Source organism: Phaethon lepturus, unplaced genomic scaffold (assembly GCF_000687285.1).
Source record: "Phaethon lepturus isolate BGI_N335 unplaced genomic scaffold, ASM68728v1 scaffold22698, whole genome shotgun sequence".
Lineage (NCBI taxonomy): Eukaryota > Metazoa > Chordata > Aves > Phaethontiformes > Phaethontidae > Phaethon > Phaethon lepturus.
Window position 1 is genome coordinate 15560 of NW_010558574.1, and position 25612 is coordinate 41171.

Consider the following 25612-nt stretch of genomic DNA (forward strand, 5'->3'; position numbering starts at 1 on the left):
CACTTTGGAGGGGGGAAAAAAAAGTTGATATACAACACCATTAGGGTGGTTGGTTTTTTTTTGTTTTTATAAAATTTGTCAAGATATCACAAAGTTACACACACTAAAGGCTTAATCTGCACATTTTCCAATGAAAAAGTGAAATATCTTAAATTTATTACTTGTATATACAATTTCAATCCAAATTTACATTCGCATCATTTTCTTGGACAGCAAAAGGCATGGATCAAACACAGGATTGAGATGTGTCACTTCAGCATATTTATAGGATATCACTTAAAATATCAGTTTGTGTTCATTTAAATTCATTTAGAACAGGCCACTTACAAAAGGCTCAATTTTGTATTGAAATTGTATTCACTGTTGGGAAGGCCACTGCTAACATATACTCCTTTACAAATAGTCAGAATTCATTTCATTGAGACTCACAAGATAATGACTGAAAAATTAATGGACTTGTTGCAACCTCCGAGATCTGATACAAGTTGAAAACCCCATACGTGGCTGTGCGGTCAGTTAGGACACCTTCATGGATTAAGGCATTTGTGCTAGACGTAACTTTTCCACTTTAAAAGTTAACTGAAGTCTTTTCTGCAATTAAGCTGAAATTCTTCTCACCTACCCTTGAAAGAGAGAAGTTACCCACTCAGTTCTTTTTGAGTCTTTAAAAACAAAGTAATGATGGTGTTAAGAAACTACAGGATATAAACATCCCCATCTTTCAGCTACAGAAATGGATTTCTATTTGAATAACTTACATTCAGTGAAATTATATTTAGACCTGTATGAAATTATTTAGGCTTAGCTAGCACAACTTAAGCAGAACTTCATTCAGATATTGCAAAATAAAGCAAAAAAAAAAAATTTACAAGGAATACTTTGTTTCCCTCCAAGCTAACTTTTATTACTTGAAATACGGAGAAAAAAATTTAAAAATGATACCTCGCCTGTTAGAGTACTTCATAATCATAAGAGAATCCAAATGAAGACACCTCTCAAGCCGAGAATAATTTGAATAGTTTGCTGTTTTACCAACCTGCACAAACTGTATGTTAAGACACCATGAAATCAACAGATCCAATTGCCCCCTGTATTTTTCTGTTGCTTGAGTTATTAAGAACCAGTACTGAAGGAAATATCTGCAAAACTATCCCAGTTATGGCCACTCAAACTCCATACTTAATATAATACACTATGGAGACCCTGAAAATAATAGAAGCTGTGTCTTAAACTAGAATCCAGAAATGCAGTTTCATACATAGCTGCACACAGTCTCAAGTGTGCTTTTGCACAAAAACGTACTTTTTTAATAACTAGATTCAAGAGCAAACCAATCACATAGATCCTTCCTTTACATTTAAAATTCTACATATAATGTAATCTTTTTGGCTTTGGTAAAATACAAATAATGGGAAAATCTGGGTAAAGAAAGCACGGTAAATAACGTGGGTATATCATACCTGTTTTAAGAAATATGAGCTGAAATGTAAGGCATCCCCAATGTATTTTTTGCATATGCAAGGAATGCAGTTCTTTGTAAACAAAAGCTTGAGGAAAGCAATACTGAAGCCAAAGAATCTTCCCTAGGATCCTTCCGATGATCCCAAAACCAAGAGCAACTCTCCTAGGGTAAGTGTGTATTTTGGAACTAAATCCTGTGAAAAAGAAAATCCAATCCTTTGTCTTCCCATACATTTTTAATCATGTGTTAAGATTGGCTCGCCTTGAAGATCTCCAAATTAAAAAGTGACGTAAAAGTTGATTCTCAAGGGCACAAGCTCGTCTTAAGTCTATTTTTCTGGTACATCACTTTCTATAGATTTTGTGGCAGCATTGTTATTGCCTATGGACGCTTGCACAGTATTCCCACTGGTAACGTTTCCCAGTGCCTGGGACTGACAGGCAGCCACGGGTTTAGCGGCAAGAAGCGTTTTAGAAGAATTAGACTGATGTCTCCGATGACCTGAATCCTCACCTGTTGCAGCAACTGGTCTCTTTCTGCCAGATTCTTCACTAATAGGAGGCTGAAAATAAACATTGGCAACCAGTTAAATATTTTGCTGTAAGGCCACGTATTTGCCTTTTCATGTATTTAAAGGATCAAAAAAAGGCAGAGCATTCCATAATTAGGCCCTTAGTTAGGCCTTGTAATCTCACTTATTCCCAACTCACTGATGATATCCTAAAGCTTTCCCAGCCATTTAGCCAGAAGTGCAAGTTTGTGACATATTATGGACTTTAAACAGTCTTACAGCATTATTTAATCATCACTGCCCAAATGTTTGCCACAACTCCTAGAAAATGGAGGACTATAGAGGATGATGGTAATGTAGTGCACCATAACCCAGTTGTGAAAAGCACAGCAGCACTGTACTCTGGAATCACACAGTTTAAGAATTCGGCATTCTACAGGAAGGATACATTGAATTTGGCATATAAAGTCTCAGCGAGGACAATGCCTGTCACAGTTCATGCATGAACGCCCAACTGGCATTTCTTAATCTGCCAAATTCTTAGACATTACAGAAGTCATCAGTCTTCCCAGATGACAAATAAGGTATTTTTTGCTATTTATCTCATTACATAATGAAAATGGATCAACACTTTTTTACAGTTTAGCCACCACATCTCAGCATCATGCTTTGGTTCAAAAAAGAATGTCTAGAATAAAACTGCATTTTTTTCATTTGAATTTAGTTTTTTTAATCATGCTTTTTCTAGTCATTGACAGGATTTGTAAAGCTGCCTTTTTGTGAAATGAAGTACTATTCTCAGTTTACCTTGCAGGAAAAATATTTGTACACCAAATATTTATTTAAAATAGGTATTGAAACTTACATCCACTCTGAAGTCCTCCAGTCTCTTAAATTTACTCAGGTATTCTTGCAGTTTGGGGTCAATGACTGGATTCTTGTGCTGAGAGTATTTTAGATAAGCCCAAAATTTTTCCAGTCCATACAGCTGACCTAATAATGGAAAAAGATAATTTTACCAATTTACAAAGGTCAGGTTCAATTAAAAACCTAAACATATAGTTACCAGTGAATAATTAAGAGAATTGTAAGATAAAAGGAACATGAACAAAAGCTGCTCTTGGGTTAGTTAACGAGTCTGCGACAAGGAACTGGGGCAACTGAAGTTACCCCAGTGCGAGCAGTGACTGGTCTACGATATTTACCAGCTTCATAGTCTTTCATTGTTTCTTCTTGGAAATCCTTGAATATTTCTTGCCTGAATTTCTTTTCTAGGCCATAGCTGTAAAATCTAAACAAGCATTCCAATCCATACCTGTAACAGAACAAAGAGGTACAAAAATCTTATACATATGCTCCTCATTCTGCAGGAGGATCCAAGTCTTCAGTCTCTCCTTGCATTTAAGTAAACGGCATTTTACGCTTCTCATAAAAAACACTTCCATTTACATCAATTTTTATCAACCTATTGTTCTGAAACATCCTCACAAATAATCAAAACTGACTTGGGAAAAATCAGGTTTGTCCCACTGTTTCAACTTAGAAACTACAGACTATACACACGTAACAGAATGAAGACAAATGCTTTCACGTTTTCGCTATGTTTGTACCCACAGTTTCGACATAAATCAACCACAGTGGGTTGGACCAAAGGCCAGCCTAACCCACCACCCGTGCAGAACCCAACGTGTAGGGCAGGACTCTGTGTTCTTTCAGCTCCTGCACACCCCAGTGCCAGGGTCTCTGGCTCGGTATTCAGTAACACTCTGGCCTTGGCTGCCACACCGTCACCAGAGCTGCCTTGGGCCTCTAGAGAGCTGGGACCTCCTGCTGTTCTGCATTCACCTGCTGCCACCTTAGTCCCCTTGAGAACCTTCTGAAGTTTCTCCTGGTAAATGTATCCTTGGATAATCACAGAGCATTGAGAAAGCTCAGAGCGGACACACAAGGTATTATTAAAGCTGCCTTTGCACCCTAGGGACTATCACTCTGCAGTCTCAGACAACATATCCAAACTTCAGGATTTCCACAGCCAGTACTTCCTCACCTGGCATTCAGAACATCGGGCTACCCTGTGTCTCTGGCTAAGAGAAATAGAAGCGAGGGGAACTGGGTGAAAGGAAGGGAATAATATCGAAGAGCTGAAGGGGCAGTAGTAATTCTCTTTGTGGTCATTTTTCTGGTATTTTTGTAAGGCAAGAAGCAGTGTGAACAAGCTGAATGAGGTTAAAAATGTCTTCACCTATGGAAGGAAGAATCTTATCAGTGTTAGTAAGTATAGAACTGACTTGTCACGGTCAACAAGTTACAGGATTTTGTAGAATTCAGGACCGATTACAAGTCAGGAAATGCTGCACGTTCAGCTATTTATCTGCAAAGCACAAATATACGCGAACAGATTTTTGGTATTAAAATAACTTACATAGGCTGCTATTTTAAAGATTTACAAAGAGTCAAAGCCAATACTAAAAATGTTCACTTTAGATATATGTAAACTTCACAGTCATTAAAATGAATGGCAAGACCTCGAGAGTTTTCAACTTCCAGGAAAAAGCAAATACCTGTAGTGTTCTTTTGCATCATCTAGAGCAAGTTGTTTGAATTCTTCATACATTTTCTTGTTAAAGTGATCTCTCAGAAAAAAGGACCAGAAACGAAAAAGTGTGTTCATTTCTTGGGACTGGCCAATTCCCAACCGTTTCCTCTCTGGAAGAAGACAGAAGGGGAAAAAAAGAAAGCTATTTTTAATTTTTCAGCAGAATATTTTTCAAGTGCCTTGCCATTAATAATACACACACAAGATCTTCCAGTAACTTAAGTTTAAATTTGAGGGTAAATTTTTGTCAGGGAATGTAAAGTTAAATGGACATCAGAGTTTATAAAATAGAAGCATCAAATAAAGTTTGCTTTCCTTTCCCAAGAAAAATTAAGAACGCGGAGCAATGTGGAGAAAACTGGTATCAGATGACACCTGGTAACTTCTACCTAAAATTTTAGGAAGCGCATTTAGCAGCTTACCTGTTAGACACCTTCGATGATATTTGTGGTACACCTGTTGAGTAAAGCCATTTTCCTTTAACAGTTCATGAGAAGGATGCTGAAATTTTGGAAGAGAATTTGGGGTACACCCATAACTTCCTGGTAGTGGAGCTCCTTCTGAAGGCGAAGCGTTGGAACTGCTGAAGAAAAAAAATAAAAAAAATCCATAACCCAAACTTATTTCTGGTCTTTTCCACAGAATCTGTTTTCAACTATTTTGATCTACGCAAGAGCTGTCAGAATAGTACAGTCACCTGACAACCACCACAATGCATGCCTGGGGTCCCAGTCATCTGTTTTCAGGTGCACCTCAAGAAAATTAGATTCTGTGCTAATACGTCAAAAACCAGGCAGTTTTGGATGATGATAATTAAATATTACCGTACTGCCTGATTTTAAATGAACACTCAAAGGCAAAAATCACTGAAGTGAACATTACTACTTCAAATAATATTACTGCTACTGTATCATGCATCAACAATGTTGTGATCATAGTCAGTCTAGCTCACTTACTTTCAGACAGCCTTGTATTCGATGGTTTTTGCTTTTCTTGATCACTCTTTTCTTGCTTCCACTGTATTTATAAATTGTCTTTTATTGCAGCCTATTTCTCCATTAGCAGTGAGAACTAATGACACCGCAAACAAATTTTCTGCGAACAAATTTTCTACAACAAAAAAAATTTACCTCACAGAGGCAGTTCTTGGCCTGTGGTCTCTGGAATCCATCACCCAACCAACGTGGCATTCTAAGGGAGGATTTGTACTGTGTCGTGTTTTTCTTTTTCTTGGAGCCTAATAAGAAAGTAAATGAAGTATTTATTCCCCTAATTGGATTTCACTCATTCTCCCCTTCTTGGAATATAAAATTTTTAGAATTTTGCTTTATCTAACATATTATAAAGTCACAACACTCCTGTTTCATAACCTAAAGTCTTATGTAACAAATTAAAAATCTTTAGACATTACACTTTTTCAGCAAGGACTTCTAAGAAACGTTACAGAGAAAACTCAGAAACCATTTTGTAGAAACAAAAAACAATATGGTAAAGATTTTGAAAATAATTCAAATGTAGAAGCATTTCATTTTTTGCCTTTTCGTTCTTGTTAAATCGTATGCACAGACATGAGTTTTATAGGCTTTTTCTGGATTTAAAGAAAAAAAAAATTATGTCTTTCTGTTTACCTTTACATCAATGGATCGTGCTTCTTTAACAACAGGGTAGAATCTGGGTGTTTTGTTGGGATCCTGTAGCCTTGGTGTGCGAGGCGTTCGTGGCACAAAGCCAGGATGAACAGAAGGGGAATCTGGAACCGCTGTTGGCAGTGATCGAGCTACTGCTGCCGTTGGAGGTACTTCAAAACTTAAGAAATTACAAGCTAGCTCCTCTGCTAAATCTGTAGGCAGGAAGGAAAAAATATTAGTTTTCAAAAGAAACTTGGGATTTCAAAGCATAAGCTCCCCATGTATCTTAAAGGCCTGTTTCACTTCAAGTGAACTACACCATCCCCAAAGGACAATCAAATTAACATAAGCACTTGATGTAGAAGCAGTACAAACTGCTCAAAACTATGAAATCATGTTTCAAGCATGTCTTTGCCAGAAAGTTTAAATGCACTTCTTTCTTACCTGCTTGTTCTTGTGTATCTACACTAGCAAAGTAATGGAAAATAAACACTGGTGAAAGAGTAACCACATTCTTGCTTTTTGGTGAGGTGGTTTTCTTAAACTACTTTAAAGATGCTATTAGCATGTATTCTAGCAAATGTTATATAATACTGCTATATCAGAAATACCTCAAAAGATAAGATTTGGACATTATGACTGCTCATTAAGGTTATGACACAAGTGAAAAATTCTTCTAGTCTCACTTTATCCCCATTTCCCATAAAAACACTGGTTTCTAGAAAATGTTTCACAACATCACTGGTTATTACTTTATGCATTGTGAATGCCACGCTACACAAAAGGCCCCTGGTGTTGGTACATGGTGAAAACAAAACAGAACTCTGCCTATCGCTGCTCATATATATTCTCAAAAAGTACCAGCTTCTTCTAATTCAATTGAAACCACACTACTGATGAACTTACTGAAAGAAAAAGCCCCTCAGACAGCTGACTAAACCAAAATTAACATATGACACAGGCAGAAAGAGTGAACACCTACAAAATTGTTCTTTGTTACAGATATTCTAAAACCAAATACATATTACTTACCTTTCTGTAACCCTGGAGGTCCTGGAGGAGCTTCTTGGGTTGGATCAGCAATTGGTTCTGGTGCAAGATTATCGAATTCTTCCTTACTAATGAGATTCAGCTTCTTAAAGTTCTCAATCTCTTGCTAAATTAGAGAAAGCAAATTATAAACACAAAGCACAATAATGGCTATCATCCTGAGAAACAGGTGAATTTCATTAAAGATAAAATAAGCAAGCCAGAACTGACACACAGCTACCTGTACACAGCCAGTACAGATTTCTTTTAAGGAAGATGGAAGGAGCCTCTACACACATTGTAAAAAAGTTGCCACGAGCACTGTACATAACCTAGTGTAGCTAAAAGAAAGTTACACCAACAAATGGATGAAGGGAGGCAGGTAAGGCCATCTACATGTGCATTTTCACAGGCAATTAAGAAACAGAAATATGACTGAGATCCTGCCCCTTGCAAAGCCCCAAACCATCCTTCTTCTGCAGTAAGTGTGCCAAGGAAGGTCCTAGCAATTCAGAGGAGCAGAAGAGACTATGTTCCCTTCCTCAGGCTACATTCTAAAGAAAAGTCAGTATTTGTAAATAAAGTGTTCAGCTTTTTCTTTTTGTGATTGGTAGCTTAAACTGCAAAAGGACAGCATTTTCCAAGATGCATGGTAGCACCTCAAATCACTCATGCCCCTACTCAACTGAAGGTGGGGTGGGACATGTGTGCGTGTGCGAAAAAAATCTTGTTAAAGTCATTGTCAAGAACATAACAAAAAAGGAAACGTTTTCTCTTGCTGTGTGCTATTTCTCAATGCCCTCTTGCAGTTTGCTGGTTTTCTTGGTCCATTTGCTTTGTACTAAAACTTCCATATTCTGAATTCTACCTTTATTTCTTGCACTTCTTCTCAAAGTTCATTTTTATCTTTGTCAGCTCTTTTTTATACCCACATGCTCCATTTGTCCTTTAAGCTACTTCCCCCCCCCTTTTCAGCAGATGGCTGAAATTAATTTTGGAACTGTTTGGACAGTCATGGTTTTCAGGTCAAAAAATGAAGAGAGTTACCTTCATCATAGTGTCGTTTTCACTCTGCTCTGTCCACAAATCCTGTTCATAATAGTATAAGCCATCATTAATAACTTTAGCAAGTTCTGATGTAATTTTTGCACGGCACACATGGTTGCCGGTACGATCTCCACCAGGATGTTTTCTCATATATGGTGGTGTCTGTGTTACAATCAAAAGCTTGTTTATGTCCTGATCATCAATTTCATAGTTGGAATCGCTGTCTGACCAATCAGTAAATTTATTCTTCCGACCTTGAATTTGTTCCATCTCTTCATCGAACAAAAAATCAAGTTCTTCTTGTTCTTGTTCCTCTGGAGGTGGCTGTTGATCTGATGTTTGATCAGGTATAGGAACACTTTCCTAAGTTAGAAAAGGTGATGCATTTTATATTTGAATTGGGTAGTGACTATCCAAATGGGAGACAACTAGAGCACGACAGAACATTTTCAATAAACAGATGTACAGGAATTAGAAACAATATAGCAACTTTCAGATGTTTACCAAGTAAATTACTGTTCTAAATAATTCTGCCATAAGCTTTTAGAACAATTCTCAACACACATTACATTTTTCAATAATCAACATGTAAAAATGTCCCTCAGCAGACAGAAACAGCCCAATATTTCCTTTTCATTTTAGTGAGCTTTGGATCAGGGTCTTCAATGCACTTAGTTATTCTAGGTGTGGTAGAGCAAGAAGTACGCATGCTAACTGTATTGCATTATCACGCATCACGTATGTTAAAAGAGGCAGGTTTTGCATTTGTTTATTTAAACATAACTTAGAGGGTTTTGATTTTACCTTTAGTCTGACCATGGATGCATGATGCCTCTTCTTCACTTCTATCCAAGGTTCAGAGTCCAAATCAGGCAAACTTGTAGACAACCCTTTAGACATCGTCTGAAAACTGCTCGTTTCAGTGTTTTCCTTTGGACTCAGCGGGCTTCCCATTCTTGGAGAACTCGGTGCAGACTCTAGCATTGGAACACAGTAGTTCAGTTCCCGTTGGGAGTTGTTTTGGGGTTTTTTGTTGTGTGGTTTGGTGCTGGGGGGGTTTTGTGGGTTTTTTGGGGAGGCTTTTTGTTTGTTTTGGGGGGTTTTTTTAATTGTTTCACTAGTCTTTCACTATCATTTTTCTAAACCGATGGTTAAATGTAACACTGATCAGCAGAATTTCTTTTCATTTTTAGGAGATCGCTTTTCACAGTTCACTCAACATTGTAGAGGAAGATCAACTTATTTAGGCAGAAAGTATCTAACAGTGAGAAAAATTATTTGTTATTCAGAAAACAAGAGCAGCATCATTAGGGACATGTTTTTTCCACACCATCCTCTAGCTCTATGGACGGCTGCCTAACTAAGTCATTCTTCCCATTTACTTGCAGCCAACATTTTAGTAAAATATTTCCTAGCCAAGGGTTGTCAGCAAACAAAGCCATCTCCCTATTAATAATGTGAATGAGAGCCCCATCCAAAACCAGGATGCACCAAATGAAAAACTTAACTTTCAGCTGCTACCAAAATGAAGCAGATTTTATGACTAACTTAACATTATTATTAGTAGTAGAAGTAGTAAGAGTAAAGGACTGTATTCCATTGTACTATATGCTGGAGAATGGTTGCACCCGTTAAGACATAAGAGACATTTTTATCTACTTCACATCAGCCATGCCAGACATGTGACTTGGCACTGCAAGGCTGACAGGCATATCAGCTGAATAACAGTTACCAAATGTACAACTTTTATTATGAAATCAGTATCAAGAGGTAAACTTCCTAAGCTAGACAGACAGTCCTGAACTTATGTTTCTATGAAACAAATCCTTTACCAGTATGTGAGCCAAAAATTTGGCCTGGTATGAATTCTGGACAATTGATGAGCTGAGAAAAGTCAGTCGGTGGCAGACTGCATGGAGGAGGACCTGGAATTGGCCACTTTTCTGGATCAACCCTTTTTCTTATCCTCTGATCCACAGTTTCAACTTCTGTACTGTCTTTCAGGGCCTGTGTGACAAGCACATAACAACTGTAAAAGCTTTACATATCCAGCACCACCCAAAAGAGAAAAAAACCCCACAAACATTGCCATTTATAGCCTCTTTATAAAATCCTTGTTACTGTAAACAGAAATTTTTCTTAACTTCATAGCACTGACTTTCAACAGCAGTACAAAATTAATGAACCAGCTTTCTACATACGTACTTCTGAATTATTTTACCTCCAAAATGAGTGCAGCATTTGTAGTCAGAGCTTGCATCCGACGGAAGCTAGCAATCAATGAAACAGGCAGAAATCCTTGTTGGTCCATCTTTCTCCTCAGAAAGAAGTCTCTTTCCAAGTTTTCTGTGCTGAAATAATACTCACTGCAGAAACAAACATACAAATATGAGCTTACTACAGGTTAAAGAAAATCCTAAAATAGCAACTTAAAAGATTCCTTGTTAAAGTCTTCCATTAAAAACAGAACATACTTTGTCATCAACAACATCGTTCTTTCAACAGGTGTATCATTATAAGCAAGACTTACAGAACAGCATGCACGCTCAACATGTTAAGACAGACATACGATCCAGTACAGTGCTAGGGGTATAAATCAAAGCCTTGTTACAGTTGCACAGATGAACCGCATCAGGAAAAACTATGCTCAATTTTTCTTTGACCCATCCCCTCCCTTATTACTTACATGAACAGGAGGAAACAACATTCTCTTAGCCTCCATATAGATGAAGGACAACTACTGCTTACAGTCAGGGCATAAGTTATTTCCCACACAGCAGTATCAGTGCACCTTCATCCTGAACTGTATCTTTTCTTTTCCCAGCTTCCAGTACATTAGAAGGTTTAAGTATCCTATCTGAGTGTTGAGGCACATACATGTACTCTGAATCATTACTTCAAGCATGCTTGTGGGAAGATGAGAAAACAAAGAGTAACGTTGTATTTGTCACGAAACTGTACCAAAAGGCACAACAGTTCATGGAGAAAGGTAAAGTCTAAAAGAAGAGATGATGTTTAGTGGATGGAGAGAAAAGGGATGAGGACCATTTCAGGAATCTGACAATACCACAGAACAAGAGAGACGAGGGACAAAGAAATAGCAGAAAGACGAATCTTCTCAAACAATGAAGCTGCTCTATGAAATGATCAGGGTGTCAAGATATGTTTTATACTTAGTGAAAAGAAAAAGTAAGGAATTCAAATCATGATCTGTCACACAAAGCAAGGGAACGAGAAAATATCCCATGAAAAACAACGGAAAAAAAAAATCTACTAAAATCTAGGCCTTTCACAGAGTCTACACGTTATACCATGATTTTGCATGTTACATCCAAGGAATACGCCTCCTCATCAGGTTCAGGAAAGTTAAAATATTTAATGGAGAGCAATTAAAATTCCACGACACAAAAATAGAAGTAGTGCAAAAATAAAACAAGAGGGCATTAAAATGCTAAGAAAAAAAAAACCAAAACACGTGCAAATATAAATAAAGTTAGTTCTAATTTCAACAAAGTATAAAATGCTAGGTGTCTCCACTGAAGTTGGGATCAAGGCCAAGGTTACCAAGAGGAGAGGACTCTGATGCCATCATTGACCCAAGGAGAAGCTTGATACCATTTCTTTCTCTAATTTTTGATAGCTAAAGAACTCCGAAGCAAAAACTCTCTGTATGAAACACTCAGCTCCAAGACAGAATGAATATAAAGTCTCAAAGTTGGACAATAAGACATACGACAAATGAAAACACTGCCATTAAGTCAGAGCAAATAGAGAAGAGAATAAGGCTTTCTGAGAATTAAGCTCTTAATCAGAGCTAAGTAAACTGATCAGTGAAGCAACAGTGCACAAAGAGAAGGTTTCTTTCAAGAATATCCTATTTACTGTTCTGAACTGCTACATTTCCTTTCCCCTCCCAATCTAGAAGATAAGCAAGCACAAAAGCCATATATCAACATTTCACTAATGTTACCTTTACAGTCATACAGTAAAGGTAAAATCTTGTAACGATTCACCTAGTTAAAAATTCCACAAGCAGAAATGGACAATGACTGAACTTGACTCAAACTGCCTCACTTGGTGTCCATCACTCTAGAAAAAGGAATGTGAAAGACCATTAATGATAAATGAAGACAACGCACAAGCTTGCTCCAATTAGAGGGACAAACCTAAACATACACAACCCCTCCAGCTTTTCTTTTTCATTTTCCTCAGAGTCTCTTTGTTTATTCTTGAATTGATGCAGACTTGGATACAAGTCTGAACTTTTATTTATTTCTTTATTTTTTTAAAGAAAGAGGACTTTAAATAGAGTTCTACTGCATATTACAGACTGAGGAGTTGCTAAGCACTGAAACTTTTCAGGCCGACAACTGCAGCCTATAATTAAAAACGTTAAAAATATTTTTGTAATATTGTAATAAAATAAAATTTTATTGTGATACGAATATTACTCTTGTACATCAAGCTGGTTCTTGGGACAAGCATAAACTGCTTGATAGCAGTGTATTTCTTCTTGTAATTGCACATCAACTCAGTTGGACACAGACTCTAAGATTTTTCCGTATTAAGCAGGTAAGTTGTTTTAAAATTCATCAATTCACTAGGATGCAAACCAATCTCACTTCTCTAATATATCCTGATTTATCTTGGCCTCCACAAGGAACTCTGAGACCTAAAAGTTCTGTGTAGCTTTATTCTGTATATACTTCCTTCTTTGGCATAGTCACTTTAATATTTTATAATAAATTATGTAAGGCAGACAAAACCATCCCCATTTAGAAGCTAATAATAGGTATTTGATGAATAAAGCCTGTTTCCCATCATTTTTAATGTGATAAAAGAAGTGAATAGATAACAAAACCATCTTTTTTTTTTTTTAAGGAGCATAAAAATAGTGAAGTTATGTTCTAAACCTGCTCAAGAATCTCCCTCTCTCTCATGAACAGCAAACTCCATAATCAAACTGCCTTAGGAGTTCATATCAGATAAGCAACCAATGGCTCTGGTTAGCCAGCCTTGCCAAGTCTTCTATTGACACCTGCCAACCTCTTGTCGCTAAAATAAAATACAAATATAACCAGAAGTCAGATGTGACCAATGCTGTAACTGACATTTTTTTCTCAGCAGAGGGGGACATCATCATGTCCTACCTTAGAAGGTCTGGATTCTACACTGCATGCCCAGAAATCTGGCCAACAGTGGAGTGTCTGTGCTCCTCCCTCACTTGTCTGAGGACAGTGCAGGCCGATTATCCTGACATGGGGGTACATGTCCACTGTCAGGTCTCATAGGGGCCTGGCAGCAAGAGTAACAAAAAAGACTGCAATAGAAGTTTTGAAGTTGATAGCCACATGCCAGATACTTTCTGCCCTTAAAGAGGCTTTTTTCTTCCTTTTTGCGTCAACTGTAACAAAAGAAGCAAGAATAAAATAAGCAAGTTGCTTTATGGAATACAAGGGCAATCAAAAACCACCACAAAGGCATCGCAGAAAAATGCCGTTGCAAGTACAGAAGATGAAATATCTCTGCCAGTGGTGGAAACTGTCTCTTTAAAATGAACTAGTGGTTTCCAGGCCCTTTTTGACTTGTCTCCTGGTGATAATCAGTCTTCCAGATGGTTTCTCATTGCCTAATGGTGTACATGAGAAAGTAAACATTTCAGATTATTGAAAAATCAAGTATCATTGCAAAACTACTCTCTTTCGGTTAAATGTTTCAGGTGAAACACTCTGAAAACATAAAACTAACAAGACTTCTCAAAGTGAAATTGAGAGCAAATAAGGGAAACGTCTAGCTACATCACCCAAGAAGAGCTTTATAGGCAAACAGACCAACAGCACTCAAAGGCACAAGCTCAGAGACATCCATATCTCAATTACATGACAACATAAAAAGAGGGCTATGTACCATAAATAAAGCAGGTATACGAGTTAGAGCCAGACTACAGCACAAGATGAAGAACAGCTTCCTTAAAATTCCACCCCATCACTCAAGTTTTTCCACCCCACTAGTGCATGAATTCAAACTGACACTGGTAATGGACAAATCAAAAAGTTAAATTGAAATGCCTTCATCTCCATCTTTATATGGATAATTAGGATTAAACACTGTTTGAAATGAGTTATTTTATCTTAACTAGATCTCTAAAAGCATTTGTACATTAAACAATCTACTTACATTTGATGCTTTATATATTCTTTGAGAAGTGCTTCATCCACAGAATACATCTGCACTCCTGTTCCATCACCATAGTAATACAACACACTAGCATTAAGCTCAGGTTGAAATACTTGGTCAGTTCCTTCACCATAGAGTTCTTGATAACCAACTGAATATTCAAAGTTCACTTCAGAATAACGGAGAACATAAAACAAAGATGATGAAAAATATTAAGTCCAGCACACAACTATTTTAAGGCAAGACACACACTGCTATTTTAGTGTTGGTTCTCAGTGTTTGATTTTTAAAAGACTCAAGCTACTTAATTATATTAAGTTACAGGATATGTTTTTTCAGCTTCATGTGCAAACAGTAACATCATAAACATAGTTTTAAAATTTTTGCTAAGCAACTTTGCATACTTCTAGGGTTTCCTCTGCCTCGTCCTCTTCCTCTGCCTCGTCCTCTTCCTCTGCCTCTGGAGAATCCTCGAACACTTCCACCCTCACTTCTCACACTGCACACTTCATCATGGTCATCTCTCTTTTCTCTATCACGACGCCAATCTTTAAGAGAAAAAAGAATAATACTTGCAATCATAATTAAACATCACAGTATATTAAGTATTCTCATTTATTCCTAGGTATTAACTATAAAACACTGCACTGAAAAGTGTCTGTCTCCATCTTCTGGATGCTCAGAAAGGCTGAAGGAAACAACACTGCAAAATACATTGGTTAGTGCCAAAAAGTCCCTTCTGACACAGAGGTCTCAGCTTGCACCCAGGCAATCCACTGACTCAGTCACACTGGCTGAAGCAGAAGGTCAGATGTGAAAGCTGCAACGGTGAAATGGTAAGGTTTGCCCAGCCAGGCACAAGGGCAAGTCGGGCAGAAGCTGTTAGCAATAAAGAAGAGTAAACGGGCTTGACTGGCAGTCAATCTCAAATGCTTCTGAAGCAACTGGACACCCTGATGCCAGCTCAGGGATCACAATACCTATGGTCAGCTTGGGATGAGAAGGAATGATCATGCAGTTCTCCTTCCGGGCATAATAGTCTCCTCCTGTGGACAACTGCCAGTACCTAGAGAGAGCTAGGAAGAGCTGCTAGCTCTTGATGATCCTGCTCAGGGTAGGATTTCCACAGCAATGACTCTCTGGAGCCTCCCTTCTGTTCCCAGCAGCAACTGTCTACCACTCCCCTGACTCTGCCCATTTAACAGCAATCATTTATTCTCTGCTGGTCCCACCCCAAACTGAGCTTTTTATATTAAGAACCCCTTTTTGATAACAGATAACAGCAAATCTAAGATGACTCACTAAGAATCCGTGTAAGGTTTTCATATAAATGTATGTGGTGTGCACATAGCAAAAGAGAGTGAGAGAGAAGCAGAAGAAAAGAAAAAAGGAAGGAAAGCAAGTAGGTCCAAACAAGACCCCAGGGACCTTGGCTCCACTCACCAGAAATCTTAAGGACAGGTGTAATTCTCATTGTACGCATAAGAGAATGAACCCTCTCTCACACCATTTCTTTCTCTTTTCCTAACACTCTCAGAGACTTCCATCTTCAGTCAGTCACCCTTGCTTAAAGTTTATTTAAGTTGTAATTGGATAGTCTTCCAGATCCTGGGGGACCTCTTTCTCAGAGGAATGCCTGGGAATACAGCCTCTGTCTGATCAAATTGAGAGCTGCTAAATTTAACACAGGACTGACTAGAAGTATGATTCTTGTTCGTATTAGAAATACTGTTTCACTAGCAACTCTTTTTAATGAGCCCTACAACAAAATATGTATGCTCAGATGTTCAAGTTCCTGTATTTTATTTTCTGTCAAAAAAAGACTCTGAATTTATGAATATCATAATCTGTATGTATCTCACTGGGAATCTGGACCTTCACACTTGCTACCCTCAACTGGTTAAAGGTCCCAAATGCACAGGCATCATTTGAACTATTTCCCCAAATCAGTTTCATTTTTGCGCACTTAGAGTGCACGTGGCTCTTAGACACGTACAAAAGTCCTACATATAACATCGTCATGAGCTAGGGTTGTAATTAAGCCTGAAGCAAGTTTTTTCTTTAAACAGCCAATGTTCCTGAAGAATAGGAGATGTTTCATATTCTCTCACACTGAAACTGGTCTTGAATCTCTAGAGCCTTGAGGTAAAGTTCACGCTACAAGTTTCTGGTCATTGGACCATCAGGTTCCTGAGGAATAGTTGCTGAAGAAAGGGATACATTAGTAAAAATCCTCCCCCTGCCCTTGTCCATCCCTCAGACATCCAGATCAGACCCTTACATCCATGTTCCTAAAATGACTTCATAAACAAATCCCATCTCAGTAGCGTCCAGCACTTACTATAGTGAGCAAACAATTTTTGATGTATATTGCGATTTAAAAACTTTAAACCAAAAGAGTAACATAAATCAAAGAGTTACACTCAGCCTAAGATTTCTGCCATCTGACAAGCTGTATTCAGAACACCTGAGGACCAGAAGCAGTACCAGCTGCATTTCTCCCTCTGTTGTGCTACTACAACTTTTTTGCATGGCCATGCTGAGAAATAGGTCAGGGAACAGAGGGAATTGGTCCAACTTAAAGGAAAAAAACAACATCAGCGGAACTGCCAAAGCAGAGTTCAAAGTGTAGGTCCACAAGCATTTGCTCCAGCAGCAACACGCTGCGGGAACAGCAGAAGAACAGGACAGAGCAGCCACTTTATGACACCGTTTCCAAACTTTCTGCATCGTAAAGCTGTGGGCAAAGACACTGTAAGGAGCCATGAAGAGAAAGCAAATATATGCTGCTCTGATTCAGAGCACCAGCACATGCTGTAAAGACTTGTTTCCAAACTCAGCAGATTCAGTGATTGAGACATTACAACTGATCAATTTGTGAAGAAGTTAAAAAAAAGTGACAGTAAGCTTTTAAACAAAACTTTCCAATTTAGAATTTGTTAAACTACAGCATAATTTATTTATTTTTTGCTGGTTATTGGCCAATATTAGCACTTGGTTTTACTTAGTATAGTCAAAGTCAAGTTTCAACATAAACTGCCAATCTAATGCCTACACACGTGGTATTATACTTGATTTGCCACAAGTAGAAAGACCCAAAGATTGAAAACTACTTACTTCTTGTCTCATTGCGTCTGTTGTTATGAGGTATTAACTTGTTTGTTTCCAGCAGAAATCTTGAACTAGTTCGAGAGCCTGGTCTTTCTTGACTGTCTGATCTTACATCATCCAAGTGAAGTGGCACCCATTTCTGCTTGTTACCTTGAGAAATTAATATATTACTCTTAATTATAGTACTACTTGAGGTTTCAGCTCCTGAAAAGAGCTGAATTCTATAGAATAGAAGTCTTCTTGTAGAAGTAGTAACAGTTAAATTCGAAGTTTAAAAACTGGGAGAAGCTTAACATTGACATTTTAAGATAACGATGAATGACTAAAAAAAACATTAAACGCAGTAAACAGGAATTTCTCAAACTGAAAGGTAACCTTAACTAAGCTTTAAATATATGAAATGAAAGTAAGCTTTTTTATTTAATGAATTTTACAGGTAAGCTCCATTACCAATAATTTATAGCTACATAAGTGTTAAATATATACAGTAAATTCATTACTATATAATTTCACAACTTGCATATGAAAGAAAAGTAAAAAAAAGACGAAGTTAACCACTAAAATAAAGATTTCAATCACAAACCATAAAAATTTTCCTGGTAATTTAGCTGTGGTACTGTATTTTTACCTTGAGATATTCTATTAAGTTCACTCATGTGCATCAAAAATTATTAGCAAAGCTGCATTTTGTTGTAGGCTGGCCTAAATTATCCACTAATCATTCATTTAATGATAATATTTGCTGTTCTATACTTGATTGGTATTGTGGGCTTCATACCTTTGTAGCCAAGAAATAGAAGCAAATACCTAAAAGACGTTACCTACACCGGCAGAAAAAAACCCCGAGGTTATACTTGTGGAATGCTTTGCTTTAGATTTCCACTTAGACTGAAAAAATTAAAAGCAATAAAGGATTTGTTTTTGAAGATATACATAGGAAAATTAACAAATCTGAACAACAAAAGTCCTAAGGATCTGAAGAAATATCAGCAGGGAAGTAAGAAAAAAAAAAAAAACAACAAAAGAGCTGATGACAACAGTATCTTAATACTCTCTCAGCTGTCCTCCAGCCTACACAAGTCCAATGACCAACAGGTTTGCTTCTTATTTTTAACGTAACAGACTGGATCAAAAGGAAATTAATAATCCGGTTTAGCTTTCAAGTGATCACTTCAAGGTGTAAGCTAATAGTAAAACATGAAAATTAAAATGTTAGTATATATAGAAACACACACACATATGTGAAGTTAAATTAACACAGCACTATCTAGTTAGTGAAATAAAGATGTGAGAGACAGTAATGGTTTGTACAGCCATGCTAAAATTTTCCAGAAACTATCAGTTCCATGAACTATCAGTAGGACACGAGCTGCTTTTTCCCCAGAATTCCTATTTGACTAAACAGAACACTCTAAAACCTGAGACACGAAGCCTGTTTTAAGCTTCCTAGCAGAAAGCAATATATCCTGTTATCACCTAGAAAAAGCAAAACATAAAAAGTTTCATCAAGTCATTCAACCGAAATGAATGTAACTGTCTCAGTGGTGACTTGCTGTATTATACATAGCGCCCAGACTGACCTTTTTTCCTTTGGTTATTAGTTTGAGCTTCATCTTCGCTAATATGATCTCCTGGACAATCTGGCTTTGCCTCCGGGTTGTCCTTGATTCCGTTATTGCTTTTTTGATCAGATTTCTCCTCCTTTTCTCTTCTATTTGTTGGCTTCTTACTGTGACTTACAGTCTTACACTGCAAGAAATACTAGTAATTATTTCTGACAGTACAGCTGCTGATAGCAAGAGGTATAAATTTCCTTTACCTATGAAAATTCCTTTATTATTACCTGTTCTCAACCTCCTCAGTAGGGTGAGTTTTAAGAACTGTGTTGTTTTGTAAAGTCTCATTTTAAATAGCTCTATTTTCTGCTAACTTGACAAGACTATAAAAAGAACTTTTAGTTTAAAAGTTTTTGTGTATTTTTTTTAACTGAAGATGTAGAATTGCAGAGTGCAGAATGATCGTGTTTCAATACCTCAGAACTGAAATTTATTTCACAGGAAAGAAGGAAATATTACTCACTAGTACCTACTGTTCAGACTCATTATCTTTAAAAAGCTGTGCTTACAGAATACTGAATGGCACATCAGAAATCCCCATGATGCTGTACAATCTCAACAGCACACCAAATGTTCATGTAAACTCTAAGGAGCCATAGGTCTTCACTCCGACAATTCTGAACAAGAACCGAAGACCAGAGGATGTGGAGGTGTATGATTACAGATTTATTTTTTCCCCACATTAGAATATGGCATTTACTGGGAACTGTGTGCCTTTGAGTAGTGCCAGCATCCTGGAGATCATCACTTCTTGGAAATCCCACAGAACAGGTTTCAAAGAAGGCAAAATGAACATCATTTTAGTGAACAGTGAAAAGTTTCGCTTTTCCCCAGTATCAGTACAGGCTGGGGGATGAAGGAATTGAGAGCAGCCCTGCTGAGAAGGACTTGGGGGTACTAGTGGATGAAAAGCTGGACATGAGCTGGCAACGTGCGCTCATAGCCCAGCAGGCCAACCGTCTCCTGGGCTGCATCCAAAGCAGCGTGGCCAGCAGGGCGAGGGAGGTGGTTCTGCCCCTCGACTCTGCTCTGGTGAGACCCCACCTGCAGTGCTGCATCCAGCTCTGGAGCCCTCAGCACAGGAAAGACCCTGTTGGAGAGGGTCCAGAGGAGGCCATGAAAATGATCAGAGGGATGGAACAGCTCTCCTATAAGGACAGGCTGAGAGAGCTGGGGTTGTTGAGCCCGGAGAAGAGAAGGCTCCAGGGAAACCTTACTGCAGCCTTCCAGTACTTAAAGGGGGCTTCTGAGATAGATGGGCACAGACTTTTTAGCAGGGCCTGTAGTGATAGGAGAAGGGGTGTAATGGTTTTAAACTAAAAGAGGGCAGATTCAGACTAGATCTAAGGAAGAAATTTTTCACAGTGAGGGTGGTGAAACCCTGGCCCAGGTTGCCCAGAGAGGTGGTCGATGCCCCATCCCTGGAAACATTCCAGGTCAGGTTGGACGGGGCTCTGAGCAACCTGATCTAGGTGAAGATGTCCCTGCTCACTGCAGGGGGGTGGGACTAGATGGCCTGTAAAGGCCCCTTCTAATCCAAATCATTCCATGATCAGATATAGTATCTACTTGCAAAATTAAGCTTCGCAGACATTTCTGCCAAACAGAAAGAATACTCCTATGTTGTGGAGATGGCTTTGAACCTGTTGGAGTACATACAGTAAATAGTGCACTACTATGCCATAATCAATTTGAACACAAAGCCTTCCCCTAGACAAATCAATTGAGATTAAATATGAACTAAATGTGATTTGGTTTAACAGACACTACATGAATTTGTGTACTAAAATTCTCACATACTTAAGTCAGCAAAAGTTTAAATAACATCTATGCAATGCAATCTAGACAATCTGGTAAAACAAAGTATCTTTAAAAAAATACTCTTAAAGCAGACTATTTCAGACAGAAGCATCAAACGTATATATTGTTATGAAACACTACATATGTATCTCAGCCACTCTGATTAGTACTGTACAGACATCATTAATCATATCAAACTTTGACATCATAACCACACAGATACTAAAGACCAGCAGTACTAAAGAGAAGGCCAAAGATATGGGTGCCCATTTTCTTAAGTCACCAAAATCAGTATTTCCAAAAAAAGAGATGATAAAATAAGCATATTCTAGTCTTAGTCACAAATCAACATTAGCATTTACAAATATTAAAGGATATAAAATGTAATCCTTTCATTGCTATTCAATCTCTGAGATCTAACGTCAGCAGACCCTCTCCTCTGAGCATCAAAACATGACAGAAAATATCATTATTTTTCAGACAAAGTTACAGAGTTTCTCTACACTGCATCTCATGTGTTACAAGAAGTTTCTCTGAAAAGTTACTAAAAGTATTGCACAGTGGAAATGACCACACAATCTTCAAGAACAGCATTTTTGACTGCAGCAAACAAAAAGGCTGTGCATCTGAGATATAAAAAGCACAGGTGAAATTATTTCTAATCTTGTTCAGAAAGCAAGGAAGGAGTTTGATGTGCAGCTCATACACCCCTATGGCCACCAGACAAATTAGCAGCTTAAGGATGCAAGTCATGCGCCCTTCATGATATTGTTAAATATATCACCACTGTTTCCTCTCTTCCATTCACAGCATATCAGCAACTGACAGGAATATTGATGATGGAGAAGCTTATACACACTTTAAAACACAAAAGTCAAATCAAGGATCCTGTATAAACCCTAAGCCTCAATGGGATGTATGCACACAAAGTATTCTAACTGGTATCTGAGCAACTGAATGAGCGTTACTTTTTTGGCATATGATCTATTCAGGTTTTAAAGATTCTCCTAGCAATCTCAAAGTTTTTCTTTGAGATCCTGTAGAACAAGCTATTAGAAGAGGCAAATTCTACCCAGCAGTAAACATAACGTGTCAAATCTACAGACATCTGTAATTTTGACCTGCAAAGCTAAAAGCCTAGTTAGATACCAGAAAATGTTTGTTGCGGACATAAACAGCAAAGTTATGACAATCAGATTGGGGGGGGAGAAGGGAGGGTGTTAGAAACAGAGCCCAACAGGACAAATGACTCACGCCAAACTACCTTAATACACCTAGTTTTCATCTGAACACTTGCAATTATATAATGCACATTGAACCCAAATCTTCTGGTTTCCCTCACCAAGAAAACAGGAAAAGCATCACGGGGTGCTGCAGAACTAAAGCAGAGAATGAAACGGCACCTCACAGCTTGGAATAATTTGTGCTCTTTTTCTTGTTTTAAATACCATAAAAGAGGTGTAAGATACATTAGGCACTTAACCACTTGAGATAAAGTGAAAGGAAGATAATTTGTTGAAATAGATGTTAACTAAGGATCCAAGCAAGGGAGAAATATATCAGAGGAATAGGGCAAGGATAACTATGTTGTCCTAAGACAACCCACACAATACGTTCTGAGCCACAAGGGAGGGCAGCATGTTCACAACCCCAAAGGCCTTCTCATCTGTGCATAAACTTCCCAACGAGTAGAAAAGGAAAATACTAGTTTTAAAATGGTGAAGTAAATACGGCACATTTTTACCTACGTGTCCATGGCACGCCACTCACAATAAATGGAGCGTACGTGTGTGGGCTCGTGAAGGGTTCCGAATTCCAGTACCAGAGCAGACAGTTAAGCAAAGACCACTATCCTGAATTATTGACAAAATTTCTGCTGAAACCCTACAGCATCAAAAATGCATTTGAGGCAAGAGGAGAACAGTATTAAGCAGAGAAGTCCACCTGGTTTTTAAAAAAGTAATACTAAAGATAACAAAGGATACTTACTTCATTGTTTGCTATTTCGCTTGGCGTTGGCCAGTTTGTGATATCACCAAAATCACCAGCCTGCAAAGATGACAAACAGTTTATACTACATCATAGATGTAGTCCTTCTTAATACATGGGAGATGTCAGTCATCACTCAGATGGCCAGACTACCTCTTTGAGCAGAACTGTTAGAAGTAGCAATTTTTAAAAACTGAGAAATAGAACAGAAAACAAACACACAGATTCTGAAAACAGAATACGATCCATTGTAAAAATCAATAGTTATTTCGGTTACATCCAAATCAAGGTCCAACACATTTTAGCTTGTAATTAGTATAGGTGTCAAAAGAATGTCCTCATGAAGACTATTTTAAGTGTGCACAGACCAAAAAAAGAATGTAGAAAATTTTGCTTGCTTGCTATTATAAAACAAAGCGAGCTTATGACTTTTGAGCACACAAAACAATTGTCAGATTAAATGCTGACTTAAACATAGCTTCCTATGTGATTTAAAGTTATGTACTGCTTACAAGTCTTTTAGCTTTTCTAAGACTTTTGAGCATAGGTATTATTCAACCTAAAAAGGGATGGCTGTACAAAATTTTAGAAACTAAATTTTTCAGTAACAGGATTCAGTGGCTCCTGTTGTCATAATGATAGTTTTATAAGAGCACATAAAGAACACATCACATAATATGCAAAAAGGATTTCCAAAACTAATCTAGCATCATTTGTGCTCAAGTGATGTTGTTTCTTGCAGCCCCTTCACACAAAAGTGCCCTTCCTTATCCTTCATACATACACCACCTTAGCATCCCTTCTAATTTTAAATTTCCCTTCCTTTTTTACTTTTCTCTGCCTTCAAAATTAACCATTACCACGGCAGAAGGTAACACTTCTGGTTGTAACTTCAAAATACCTTACTATTTTTTAATTTTAGTAATATCAGCTATTTACCATATTCAATATTTACAGCCAGAAATACTCCTTCAATTTCCTACCATATTATCAGCTGAGCTAAATGCCAGTTTAGCTTAACAGGTTAGATTAACTGGGACTTCTAGTACAATCAATCCAATAACTCATAGCTCAATTTTCTGGCAAATACAAACCTTGCTGGATTTCCTTGTCCGGGGTTTTGCTGCTTTTATAACTTTAGTGGAATTTAGTAGTTCTGCAAAGGAAGAAAAATATTTTCAGGTGAAGGATTAGACTACACTTCAAAAGAGTAAGGAAGGTATACTTCAACAACTCTGTTTATCTATCATACTACATCAAAGTGGTTTTTTTGAGGTCTTGGTATCAAAGTCAATGAACATTTCCATAAGTAACTAATAGTACACAACACTGAAAAACTCATTCATAGTGGGTGCAATAATCTGAAAATGGGGTGTACAGGATACTGTATAACACAGTATTTAAGCATTTGCTCAGCTATAAGGTCAAGACTATCTTAAAACGCTGATATTTTCATCTAAGTAGCAGCAAAGAAAATGAGCCCCTGAAACACATTTAAAAAGTTATCCTATTAGAAGTTAAAGACAGAATTTATGAAAGCTACCATTATGCAAGCATGAAAAAAACATAGACGCAATTATATATACAAATTATAATTTCCTTTTATAAGCAATTACTCAAATGCCAAATCAAATTTAGCCATATTGCTCATAATCAAGCCAAAAGCAACAGAAAAAAAATATAAGGAAAGGTGAAAAGAGAAAATTACTATGAAAACTGCATTAGAACTAATACATTTTAACACCCAAATTCCACAATGGATATGTTTATGATAAATATGAGCATTGGCAATGAAGCTGACACTCATACATTTTCAGAAACATCCTGAGTCAAGACCTAAACTTTATAATAATGACCTCATCTGATGTCCTGAGAAAGAGTCCATTATACTTCTACAAGTAATATCTGTCAGGAATTAATATAATGCTTAGAAATAACTCACTGTCATGTATGGAAACATTATTGGGTCTAACAATCTAGGATCAATAACCTACACTGAAAAAAAAGAAAGTCTATTTAAACTTACTACATCTTTTAATACACGAATACATGTGCAATTACCTTTCTGTATGTGAGTCAGATTTTCTTACTCTGTGCAACCTTCCCTACCCATCTCAATTGTTCTACTTTTTGCGTTGGGAATTCAGGGGAAAAAACCACCACTAGTATCAGGCAATTTTTCTTGGAGATATGAACTGAGACAGAGGAAACCACCTCTCAACTTCTGTTAAGCCCCAGTTCTGTTCTCCCAATGCGTATTTTCCCATAGAGAAGTGGTCACAACCTTTCCCTGAAATTTCTTATTCAGTATTTTACTGCAAGACACGCTTGAAATATTGAACATGACTGAAATCACTAGTGGATTATTATTTCACGCAGGGATAACATCACCTCCTCAACCCTTATCTCTTCCACATCCAGTGACTAATCTTCCTTATCGCAGCTTCACACTGGGAACCCCACCCTCGTGCCCCAGTGACTCTGAAAACCCTCTCTGTCTGCTTCCTGGAACTTACGGTGAACATTAGAAGCATAAACTAATGTATACTCCATATTCCACTGTGAATTATATTACTATTGCTATATACAACTTGCACATCACACAAGATGTATGAATTCAGTGAGTCCTGATCGGCCTGTGACCTT

At 37.6% G+C, this 25612-nt stretch overlaps 1 protein-coding gene across 1 annotated transcript in view; it reads right to left on the reverse strand.

Moving 5' to 3' along the window:
• Window positions 1–1790: 1790 nt before the first annotated feature.
• LARP1B (La ribonucleoprotein domain family, member 1B) overlaps window positions 1791–25612 on the reverse strand; it is a 29765-nt gene continuing 5943 nt past the window's right edge. The window contains exons 2-19 of the mRNA XM_010293119.1: window positions 24061–24122; window positions 22967–23026; window positions 19142–19310; window positions 17568–17711; window positions 14855–14998; window positions 14451–14619; window positions 10495–10639; window positions 10106–10280; window positions 9078–9250; window positions 8274–8636; window positions 7230–7353; window positions 6198–6409; window positions 5700–5806; window positions 4992–5152; window positions 4535–4679; window positions 3179–3288; window positions 2839–2966; window positions 1791–2024 (exon numbers count right to left, since the gene is read on the reverse strand). Of these exons, the coding sequence (XP_010291421.1) occupies window positions 1791–2024; window positions 2839–2966; window positions 3179–3288; window positions 4535–4679; window positions 4992–5152; window positions 5700–5806; window positions 6198–6409; window positions 7230–7353; window positions 8274–8636; window positions 9078–9250; window positions 10106–10280; window positions 10495–10639; window positions 14451–14619; window positions 14855–14998; window positions 17568–17711; window positions 19142–19310; window positions 22967–23026; window positions 24061–24122 (2825 nt within the window). The remainder of the gene's footprint in view (window positions 2025–2838; window positions 2967–3178; window positions 3289–4534; window positions 4680–4991; window positions 5153–5699; window positions 5807–6197; window positions 6410–7229; window positions 7354–8273; window positions 8637–9077; window positions 9251–10105; window positions 10281–10494; window positions 10640–14450; window positions 14620–14854; window positions 14999–17567; window positions 17712–19141; window positions 19311–22966; window positions 23027–24060; window positions 24123–25612) is intronic.